Raw genomic sequence first — 11,460 nt, 5'->3', positions numbered from 1 at the left:
CATTCACTCACATTTTCGGACAAGTAAATTACACAGCTGATTATTTAGTTAAAATGAGACACTCTCTCTTATTTTAAGTAATTCTTGAATCGGCAAACTTTTTAACGTAGTAGCTTAATTTGCTCAACTCTGATCGCTTCAGAGACATTTCATTTCAGTTTGTTGTAGTCTTTTTTTATATGTAAAAATATATACTTAAGTATTTCATCTAGTTATAAATCAATAGCGAGAAAATACACATTATTAAACTCTTAACATGAATTATTAATTCACAAGTTGTTGCAACTCAAATATACTAATGTTAGTATTATGTATTAAGTATTAACACACCCTAAATGCCGATTAGTATTTAAACGAAGTTCATAGTACCCTATATTGTTTTGAAAAATTATGATTACATCAAAGGTATTATGGATAATAAAAACAAAAAAGAAACACACACAAATGGAAGCTGAAGTCTGTTCTCAAGTACATGGATCCATCATGGTACTCGCCCGCAAACTATGTTGGCCCAAAAACAATGGGTCGTGTTGTTCTGTACAATATTCTGCAAGTACACAAGATCAATGCTTTTGGGTCAGACACTCAAAAGGCTTTGAAGGCTTTGATTCCAAGATCCATAATAATTCGAAATTTGGTACAATGTTCTTTTATTTATTTATTTTACCATTTGTACATACAAATATCATGACAAACATTGAGAAATCTTGTTAATGAGAATAATATTGTGTTGTCTCTTACATTGGTTATATTTTAAATAAATAACGAAGATACGTAATTGAGAAAAAATTGAAATTCACACGAGTCACTTAACTCATTCTAATATCCTAACTTTATGTAATTACAATGGAAATAAAGTTTTTGGAGTAAATTGTTCAATATTTATTGAAGTGAGACTATTTTTACTTATACTATTCAAAATTTTGTTTAGTGATGTGTATATATCTCTTTTGTAAATGAAAGCATTGAGTTGGACTTTTTTTTTTTTGACAGAAATATGTCAGCCCTTTCATTAAGTTCAGCAAGCAGTACAAAAATGAAACATCCATATGAGGTCGACAGAAAGAATTGTTCCTTAGAACCTTATGAAACTCTATTCTAAAAGAATAAAATCTCAAGAAATCCCGAGTACACCCACCTTTTGGTAAATTTACGCACTTTTATTATAACAAAAACCTAGAAACCTCGAAGCTTACATAAAAAGTTTCCAACTAAGGCACAGATTTTTGCGATCCAAACAGAAATTAAACAATACTATGGGCCGTAGAGACCCAATCCATAGGGGAAAAAGAAAGGGCAAAATTACCCTCAGCTCCCTTTCCAACAGTAGACCAGGCCTTAAAAACTCGTAGGACCCAGTCTATCCACATCCAGCCATACAACAGGCCTTCCACCCAGCGTTAGGCCCATCTAGCCCAGTAGGGCGAAATTGCTAAGGGCACCCCAAGCAATTCATCCCAGCCGTGCAAGCTACCACCGCCGCCGCCACCACCGTGGGTCGCAGCCCCAAACACTACACCATCTCCCGGATCGAACGACACCCAGGTCAGTGCCAAATTCTGAGCACTCAAGATCAATTGCAGGTTAATACGTTCCACAAACACCACACCCACGCACCTAGACTTTGTTGTTGCCGGTAGAACATGAGAGTCGGCAGACCCGAATGATTTTGAGGTGTCATCGGCCCCAACAGATGCTGCAATTCCTTTCACATTACCACTGGATTTGATAACCACACACTCGTCGTCCGGCCAACTGACCCAACCGCCATCAGAAGAAAAGACCACGCCCAGCCACGGTGGTGCAATCTTAGTGAGAAACCAGTCCGATCTAGACCACTCTAAATCTAATGATCTCCTCCCGAAGCCAGGGATCAGTGCCGCCCACAACCTCTCAACCCTAAAAGAACCCTGTCGAAACATCACACCACGCACCGAGAGGAAGTAAGAGTAAAAACCGATTAGACAAGCCAATCGGAAAGCAGCTATCGAAGATGGTAGATGTAGGGAAGAACAGCCACCCGCATTGAGTTGGACTTAGAACAATAATAGTTTTGACATGACACTACCTCTAGAGCAGGTCATTCTAATTATCAACCTAGTAAATGAGATAATTTTAGTATGACATTAATCTATAAAATCATCCATTCATCATTTATTTATAAAACCTCGTAAATAAAATGACTCCCAACTCCAATTAATGATTTTTACGTGAAAAATTCAATTATTTGAATTCCAATGTATTTACTGGCATGGCACATAAACAGTATCCTTAAAAAAAAAATCAAATTATGGGAAGTATTTAAACATTTTCTATAATTTTCATTATTAAGAATTTAGATTTTTTTGTTTTGTTTTTGGTTACAAGAATTTAGAAATTTAGGTAAAGAAAATAAAAAAATGAGAGAGGGAGAGAGAGAATCGGAATAAACCCGATTCCCCAAGGGCAATGGCGTCACACACAAAATAAAACACAAACTCTCCACCAAGTCGTCCCCGAGTCACATTAACTCTCTCCAAATCCGATAAACCCAAAAAACCAAAAGCTCTCTCTCTCTCTTTTAAACAGCACATGTGCTTTTCCCAATTTAACCCCCGCCGACGCCACCCTCTTCCCCTTCGATCCCAATCTCCGGCGATCCGAATCTCCGGTTCCGACCGCCGCCCTCTCCGTCCGGGTTTTGGGCTGCCTACTCCCTTTAATTGTTTTACTTCGCTTCACAATTAGGGTTACGGGTTAAGGGTTAAGGGTTAAGGGTTTCAATCTCCAATCTGAGCATTGATTCGGATTCTAGGGTTTTGGGATTGGTTTAATTTCGGAGGATTGGATTGAGATTTGCGAGGGGATTTGAGGAGTGATGACGAGGAGTTCGAGGCACAAATCGAGTAAGCATAGGGAGGTGAGGGAGTACTCGGACTCGGAGAAGGATTCGAGCTTGAAAGATCGGAAGGAGAGTGGCGGAGGAGGAGCTAGGGTTTCGAGTGAGAAGAGGAAGCTGGATTTGAAGGAGGGGAAGGAGTCTGGGAATGGGGAGTACGCGGAGGAGCTAGGGTCGTCGAAGCGGCGGAAGGAGAGGGTTGTGGATGATGGAGGGAGTGATAGGTGGAATGGTGGGGAGTATGAGCACAGAGGAGGAAGTGGAGAGGGGTCGAAGAAGGCGGTGAAGGGTTCGGGGGATTCGAAGAGTAGGAAGAGAGATGGGAGTGTGGAAATGTATGGGGAGGGTGGTGAGGGGAAGAAGAGTGGTAGTGGTGGTGGGAAGGGTGAAGGGAAGCATAGGGATAGGGATAAGGATTCGAGTCGAAAGGAGGGCGGTGGAGTGGAGAGGGAGAAGGATAGGGAGAGGGAGAAGAAAAGTAAAGATGGGAGAAGTGAGAGATTGGGAAGTGGTGGCGACGAACAACGGCTGGTGGCAAAGCAAGGGAATGAAAATACTGGTAAGGTAACTTAATGGTGGTTTGTTAGTTGTTGTGTGTTATAATGTGAATGTATGGATTTTTCGGTAAGGAATGGTTTATCGTCTGTAGTTAATTACAGGAATATGCTTACTGTTTTGTTCTGAATCCCGTTTCTCCGGGTAAGAGATGCTGTTTGCTGAAATACTGACTTTCTGTTCAGTGTGGTTCAGCGTAGTATTACAATGTCGTCGGGGTTATTCTCCTATTATGATTGACTGAAAGTTAATTGAGTAAATGCTAATTTTTGAGAAAACCTGGTTACGCTTTGGAGGAGAGTCCAGTTAAGCTTAGATTTTGATAATGACAATCAATGGAATGTTTGAAAGTCAATCACCTTCTCGGATAATAAGCTAACATGTTAAAAAATCATGTCTCTGATTGTTCTTGTGTGTAACTTGTTAGAGTCTGAATTTTTCTCTTTTGGCTTATAGTGTATAGCTATATATAGGTAGAAGTGAAGTGGTTCAATCTAGAGTTAATTGCTACTTGGACCATCCATTGTCATATTTGTTCATAATAGATGCGAGTCCTGTTTATTTGTGGGTCCCACTGCTGCCCTTCTGTATTACTAATTACATTCCTGGTCATTATTACTCAAAAACATTAGGCTTAACATGGCAATTTGTCGTTGTTAGATGACCTCCGGATTCTCTATCTATGCCGGTTGCTAACTGAACTAATAGTTTTGTTTAACCATGAAGTGCCTTGTTAGATTGAGCCGCATGATTAATGTGGCAAACTAGTACCAGATGTGGCAGTTCCAACTGTAGATAAACGTGTGTGTGTGTAAATTGTATAGTAGTTGACACTCATTTCTTAGATGTGGGTGTGATTACTAACTTTATCAGTGTGATTGTATTCACTGCCTTGTGGAATATCGGAATGGTTGTTGGTTCCCACATAGATGGGTAAATAGTGGTTCAAGTCAGGTTTGTTTTTCTTCTATTCAGAGGCTGTGAGGTTTGTATCACTTGTCTAGTGGAAGTAGTCATTTTTCCTTTTTCTGTAATTACATGTCCATTCATAAACAAGGTGGATGAATTTGTGGTTGGGTTGTAAAAGATGTTGTTTTTTTGATATTGAATTAGGTTTCTTCTTGGATTCTCTCTCTTTGCTCTGTTGCCTAACTATCCATTTATTGATATTGTTTTTTTGGCCAATAACTTCTTTTTAATGGGGCCAATACACTCATTTTTATGACTTGAAAGTGTATTGTAACATAAGCCAACTGGAATCTGCCATATGCAAAGGGTTTATTCAGTAAACACTTTAGTGTTGATCTTTCGCTTAAGTTTTGGTTTACATTTAATTTTGGTTTGGAAATGGGACTAGAATGGAGCTATCAGATTGCTTGATTACCGTAGTACATGATGCTGTTTTGACCAATGTGAAGATGTTGCATCATTTCTTCAGCAAGAGAGGATTCCCTTTATTCTTTTCAGTTTCTCATAAATTAACGGTCTGCTTTATTACATAATGGCGAGTTTGACAATATTCTGTAGCTAGACCTGTTCATGATTTTGTTATATATAAAAGTTGCATTCTGCAAGCACATCTTTGTTTTGGGTGAAACTTACCTCTTATTTTATGTGGCATTGCAGATTTAAATGGACGGAAGGAGTTGGAAAGTCCTGAACCAGAGAACCAGATTGAGAGACGAATGAGGAAAAGGAGAGATGATTCTGGTGATGCTGATAAACATCTAGATTATGTGGAAGACATCAATGGTGGGCGATTATCATCTAGGGATGATTTAGGCAAGGAAGGCAGGCAGAAAGATGAGAAGCGAAAGGATGAGAGGTATAGAGAGAAGTTTCGTGAAGACATGGATGGGGACAATAAGCACCGAGATGAAAAGCAAAGAGATGAGAAGCAAAGAGATGACCGCTCTACAAAAGATCATTTAAGTAGCAAGTCTGAGGATAAGCATTTAAGGGATGAAAAAGATATAAGTGATATGCAACAGAAGAGATCCAAGCTTCAGGATGGTGAGCGCAAAGGAGAGCATGACCGTGATCGCAATCGAGACCGTGACTCATATCATGTTCGTGAGCGTGAGCGGTACCATGACCGTGAACGTGAACGTGAACATGGGTGGGATCATGGCCGCGACCGTGATCGCGATTATGATCGGGATTGGGACTGGGATCGTGAGAGGGATGGAGATCGTGACCGAGAGAGGAATCATGATCGTGAGCGAGCTCGAGACCGTGATAAAGATGGTGATCGAGATCGTGATCGTGAGTATGATCGGGACTACGATGGATCACATCTTGATGATCGCAGCACAAGATATAAAGATAGTAGCAGAGGAAAGAGAAGATCTCCAGATGATCGTGATGATTCTACTGATACTAAATCCAGAGGTGTCAAACCTAGGTATTCTGACTTTGAAAAGAAGTCATCAAGTGGTGATAGGGTTGAGTCGGATGTTAACAAGGGAAGATCTCAGTCCCGGCAAGCTTATGTAGATACTATATTAAGCAGCAATAAACGAAGGACTTCTCCCAGTTCAAATTCAAATGCTGGCATAGATGAGTACAGGTACTTGTTATTATTATTAATATATTTGTTTTTTTCACATTCTGTACATAAGTGGAAAACTGTGCTTTGATTGTCATATTATGAATCTTTGGTTTTCATGCCTCTGTATAGTCTAATGGTGTTGTATATTATACCTTGAAAGCCACCCTTTCCAGTAGGATCATGAGAATTTATTAAGCTATCTTTAAATATGCAGTCTTTTGGTCATTGTGAAATGCAATACTTAGTTTTGTCCATGAATAAAGATTGCAATGGTTGAAAAGGAAATTATCTTTAATCATTTTATTTGTGGAGGCATTATTTTATTGTATTTTGATGATATTTCATTCATTTTCTTCTGTTACAGGTATGCAAATCCAGAAGATATGAAGTATAGGGATTCTATGGCAGAGCAGAGGTCCAAAGCACTTCCTCCCAGAGATGTATCTGGAGTTTCGGAAAGAGGTTCCAAGTACAGGTCAATGGAGAAGTCCAGTAAAATGGACGATAGCCATTTAGGGGAGCTTTCAAATGAAAAGCCTTCAGGTTCTAAGGCTTCACCAATGGCATTGATGGAAAGATCTCCTTCATCATCAAGTATTGACCGTAGATATATGAACAAAACTGCTGTCAGACGAAGTATTGACATTGAAGAAACAGGTCGGAGAAGCAGTGCTTCTATGGATAATAGAGATTTCTCTAATAGTGAGGATAGACCGAGTCGGGACTTAGCATTGGAGAAGCCCTTTGTGGATGATTCCTCCCCCGCTGATTCATCCACTCACAATAGAAGTGGTCAGAGTAATTTTTCTTCGTTTGCTCCACATCCTAATTTCAGGGCTGGAGTTGAAAGCCCTTCCTTTACTGGTTCAGTGGAAGACGACGGTAGAGGAAACTCTAGTGCACGTTATAGGAGGAGTAGTGATCCCAATTTGGTTAGAGGGCCTTGGAGAGGTGTCCCAAACTGGCCTTCACCAGTTCCAAATGGTTTTATGCCTTTCCCACACGGGGGACCTCATGTCGGTTTTCAAGGGATGCTGCCACAGTTTTCGGCTCCGCCACATTTTGGTGTTAGACCTTCAATGGAGATTAATCATTATGCGATTCCTTATCAAATTGCTGATGATAGGTTTTCCGGTCACTTGCGCCCACTAGGGTCTCAGAACATTATGGAAGGTTTGGGCCCTTCTCACATGCATCCATGGGATGGGAGTACTGGAGCCTTTAGGGATGATTCTAACAGTTATGGGGCGGAATGGGATCAGAACAGGCATCCAATGAGTGCACGGGGATGGGATCCCAGTGCTGAGCCATGGAAAGTACATAACAATGATGTAAAAAGGGACTTGCCCTCCCCATCTCCCAGAAATGATTATCCAGTGCAGACCCCTGTGGATGATGGTGTAGCTGGGCAGGTAGGTCAGATGTCTCATCATGAAGATAACCTGGATCTTGGAGTTCATACTAAAACAGCTGAGACAAGGTCCACTATAGCTTCTCCTATGAAAGAGTCGCCTATAACTCGTGAGAAGTCACGGGATGGCTCTAAATCGGCAATTGATAAAGTCCCTTCTCTAAGTCATTATTATCTTTCCAAGCTTGACATTTCAGCAGAACTTGCTCATACTGAGTTGTACAACCAGTGTATGAGCCTACTGGATACTGAGGGGAGTGCAACTGTTGATGAAGATCCTACTATGCATACGATATTAAAGGTGTGTATTGCAGAACTTTGTTGAATGAGTAGTCCTTTGTGTATATTGTCTTACTGATTGTAATTGCATCTGATGTCACAGGCTGCAACAGCAGGATTGAAATCGTCCAAAACATTATTGAGTTCCTCACTTTTTCCACCTTTAAAGGATTGTATTTTTCAGGTATGCTTTACGATGACTGATAATGTATAACATTTGCTGTATATAGGCATCTTGTTATATTTTTGTAATTAGGCATATATATTCCTTGCTTGTTCATATGTTATTAATTAGACATATATGCTTTTATGTTTGTTCATGTATGTTTCTATGTGTACCATTTCCTGTATGTATGTTCCTCAGTTTTTTTGCTTGGGCATCTATATATCTGTTTGTTAATGAATGTTTATATGTAACATTTGCTGTATATTAGTACCTTGTTCATTAGGTATGTACTTGTGTTGAAATTATAGAAAGCACAAGTAAAACTACATTTGTGAACACAAATTCTACAGAACAATTTAGAATAGACATGCATTTTTATGAAATTAGGTATTATTATAAGTAGTAATTGTGTTTAGTAGTTGGTTGACATTATGTCTTGTGGCTTGCAGAAAGCTATGGATCTTTACAAGAAGCAGAGGATGGAAGCAAAAGGCATGTCATTTGTTGCTGGTGGAAGATTGGATATTATTTTAGCATCAAATCAGAAGAACATGGAAGCAAAAGTTAGTGAAGTGGAGAAAGTGGAGCAGCTAGTGTTGAAGTCTGATGCAGAAATGGCGGATGCTCCAGTGTCAAGTTCAGATGAGAAGAATGCTCTTGTTACTGTTTCAACAGATAGTGTCAAGGAGCTGGTTTCAACTCCTGGTCACGAGATGCAAAATCACATCTCTCTCGGTTCTCCCAAGTTGGAAATGGCAGTTGAAGATTCTAGTCAAGTTGAACCAGAAGAGCCTCAAACAATTCCAAATGGGGTGGAAATGGATTCAATGTCTTCAGAGCAGGAGAAACTAGAGGTGGATAATGCAGATGGTTTCTCGTTACTTGATAATAAAGTATCCCTTCCTACTAATACCACTTTACCTGCGGATGGCTACGGCGTGAACAAGGTCAAAGACGACTATTCTATTTATCATGCCGAGGAAGGCGTGGCTGTTGATGCAATAAGGGGTCCATTAGTAATACCAGATGGTTCCCCAAAGGCTTGTGAGGCTTTGATGTCTGGGTCTAATGAGTCTGATTCGGTAATTTTAAGTCGGATACATCATTCTCCTGAAAGTACACATTGAGACAATTTCTATATCCATGTTTTTGTTTTCCTTTTATTGCATTTAAGTTAATTTTGCTCATTCTATTATCTGTGCTCTTTTCAGCAAGAAATAAAATTAAAATCTGGTTTTTCAGCCCCTTGAGCAATGGTTGTTCATGGCCCTACTGTTTTTCTTCCTGCCCTTGGCTTTGTTGCTTTAACTTTTCTGCTACTTTTACTTGTACTGGTTCCTGCGTTTGATCATTCTGCATTGCTATCATTTGCTTCAAAATCATTGTTCTGTTGCCTGAAATTCTGGCACTCTGTTTTGTTTTGCTGGTTCTGCTTGAAAGTATTGTTTGTTCCTTGCCTCACGTTGTACCATACTACTGTTCTTAGCACACAACTGTTTTTTAGGTGCTTTCTAAAATATGACATTCTACTTGTTTGTCCGTTTACTTTTTTGATTTTTCTGCCTTTATTTGAGTCCAACAGTTTTTTGGGCACATCTAGCATTTTCAGAATGTGTTCATTTTTTATTTTTTCAATTGGGCTTGAAGATTAGTTTTTGATATTTCTGAGATCCTGTTTGGAATTGGTTCCTTTTTTTTGGTTGGAACGGGTTTAGTGTGGTTTACTAGAGTCTGGCTAGTTAATAATTTGATACTAATCTCAGTAATCTGGAAGGGAGACTAAAGCTTCCTCTTTTGTTCTGGTAAACTAGTTTCCAAAGAGGATAACTATTAACCAATATTACACTTGGAAAACACTCCAATCACCATAAGTCCATTCTTGAGCTTTGATTTTGTATTATCCTTTTTCCTGTTTTTAGACTCTAGAAACAGAAAAGGTTAAAAAAAACTTATATTATCTATATCATACCCAATTAGCCAAGTGGATTAAGTCTTTCCTTTGGTTTCGTTGGTTCATTTCATTGCATGTTTCTTAGCACCTGGGCAATGAGTCACGTAAGATTCCTTGAATGCCAATTTCTTAAACAAACTGAAAAAACTACTTTTGTTATTCTCGATGTTGATTGCGGTTCGTGAAATCCAAGCTGACGTTAAGAAAAGTAATTAGTATTTTTTGTTGCTTTAAATTTTCGATTTTCAAGACAAAAGTGCACCCTCATATGATGTGGACATGATCATAGATAATGCCATAATGGTGGGAAAAAATACTGTAGAGAATTATGAAAACGGCGTACGTTAGCTCTCTTATACCACAAGCTCACTATTCATGAAAAAAAAAAAAAAAGAAGGTTGGTCTCTATTGTGTTAGAACATCGTACTTGAGGACAACTCATGGTTGAAATCTCACTCGCTCTTGGAAAACTCATCACAATATGTCAAAGTTGGTCAATACAATTTTTTCCCCAAATTCTCCTAAGCAGCAACCTACCAATTGCACAGGGTGATTTTTAAAAGGTATCCCACAATTGACATAACACTAAAATCTCTTATGGAAATTTTTAATGAATTTTTCTTGTTTCTGACTTGAAAAATTGTACAAAAAAATAGAGTTGGGATTTCTGAGTTCTATCAAATAGAGAAGTACTGCTTGAAAATCATGATATGATGGTAGAAGAATTTGGTAAAAACATAAGAACATGCAATTTTTGTCAAAAAACCGTGTGCTATAATCCACAATTTTGGTGACGTCATGGCTTTTTTTTATTTTTTATTTTTTCTGAAAAAAAGTAATATGTTTGTTCTCCATGGTGTTAAAACATTCAACTAGACCCATGAGGTTTGGTCCAGTGGTACTGTGGTAGCAAGCTAGTCCTGCATGTTGGGCGAATGCTACAGTGATACTCCTGGTAGTAAGGAGGTCACTGGTTCGATCATCCGCATGTGAAAAACACTCTATGGGGAGGGGTTTTACCCATGTTGCTCTCGGCCCCGGAGTGGTAGTCCCACCCGAATAAAAAAAAAAAAAATTCAACTAGGGTCTAGGGAATATCGCCTCGCTCCATTAAGGAAAAACACAACGAAATTGCGCATGGGGTTTCCGGTTATCCAATTATTTTTAAGTCCTTGTATAACATGCATAATATCTTCCGAGATTTCTTGAATGCAATGCCAATTTAATTGCATTGGAGCAGGTTTCTGTGTGGTTATTACGTTTGGTTTATACCAGTGTACCACAGTTTAGCCCAACGTTTGACAAAATTTAGTTTAACTATGATTAACTGCGATTAATTCCTTGGTTATCAAGGTTTAGATTCCTTTTCCCAAACAGACTTGATTACCAAGTTTAGTTGGGTATCTACTTTCCGTATTCGATACAGAAAAAGCCTAGTATATAGGTATTTATATCTATATATATATATATATATGTTGTGTGACTTGTGTCTATTCTGTTGGCCCAAGTTTGTCACTACGATAAAGGAGAACACTAATACCCAAAGTTCATAAATTCAACCTTGAATCTCTGAAGTCGAAATACACCAAAAAGGAAGACGAGATGAAGCCTCTACTGAGTATGAGAGATTTCAAGGGCAAAGAACTTCGACCTGGTTCATCCTTGGATA

General features: G+C 39.0%; 2 protein-coding genes across 3 annotated transcripts in view; both read left to right on the top strand.

Moving 5' to 3' along the window:
• Positions 1-2,481: 2,481 nt before the first annotated feature.
• LOC112183424 lies at positions 2,482-9,081 on the top strand. 2 transcript variants are annotated; one of them, XM_024321806.2, is made up of 5 exons: positions 2,482-3,437; positions 5,060-6,002; positions 6,349-7,696; positions 7,778-7,858; positions 8,290-9,081. In XM_024321806.2, exons 1-5 carry the CDS (start codon positions 2,858-2,860, stop codon positions 8,965-8,967), a joined length of 3,630 nt encoding a protein of 1,209 aa, XP_024177574.1. In that variant the 5' UTR covers positions 2,482-2,857; the 3' UTR covers positions 8,968-9,081. The 2 variants fall into 2 exon arrangements, with proteins under 2 accessions (XP_024177574.1, XP_024177582.1); XM_024321814.2 differs by having other exon boundaries at positions 3,305-3,442.
• Positions 9,082-11,286: 2,205 nt separating this feature from the next.
• The window catches only part of LOC121049940 (B3 domain-containing protein At1g05920-like), a 1,391-nt gene continuing 1,217 nt past the window's right edge, over positions 11,287-11,460 (top strand). Inside the window, exon 1 of the mRNA XM_040508421.1 lies at positions 11,287-11,460. This exon is cut by the window's right edge and continues 1,217 nt beyond it. Coding sequence (XP_040364355.1) covers positions 11,394-11,460 — 67 coding nt within the window. The 5' untranslated portion in view covers positions 11,287-11,393.

The sequence above is a fragment of the Rosa chinensis genome, chromosome 1, assembly GCF_002994745.2.
Source record: "Rosa chinensis cultivar Old Blush chromosome 1, RchiOBHm-V2, whole genome shotgun sequence".
Lineage (NCBI taxonomy): Eukaryota > Viridiplantae > Streptophyta > Magnoliopsida > Rosales > Rosaceae > Rosa > Rosa chinensis.
The sequence above is the reverse complement of the archived record's forward strand: the minus strand, read 5'-3'. Positions and strand labels throughout refer to the sequence as shown.

What these genes read in the sequence shown, in the direction of transcription:
- LOC112183424 (XM_024321806.2), top strand. Translation starts at nt 2,858, where the DNA reads ATGACGAGGAGTTCGAGGCACAAATCGAGTAAGCATAGGGAGGTGAGG. An exon ending in GCTGGCATAGATGAGTACAG is followed by an intron (nt 6,003 to 6,348) that starts GTACTTGTTATT and finishes CTTCTGTTACAG; the next exon opens with GTATGCAAATCCAGAAGATA. An exon ending in TAAAGGATTGTATTTTTCAG is followed by an intron (nt 7,859 to 8,289) that starts GTATGCTTTACG and finishes TGTGGCTTGCAG; the next exon opens with AAAGCTATGGATCTTTACAA.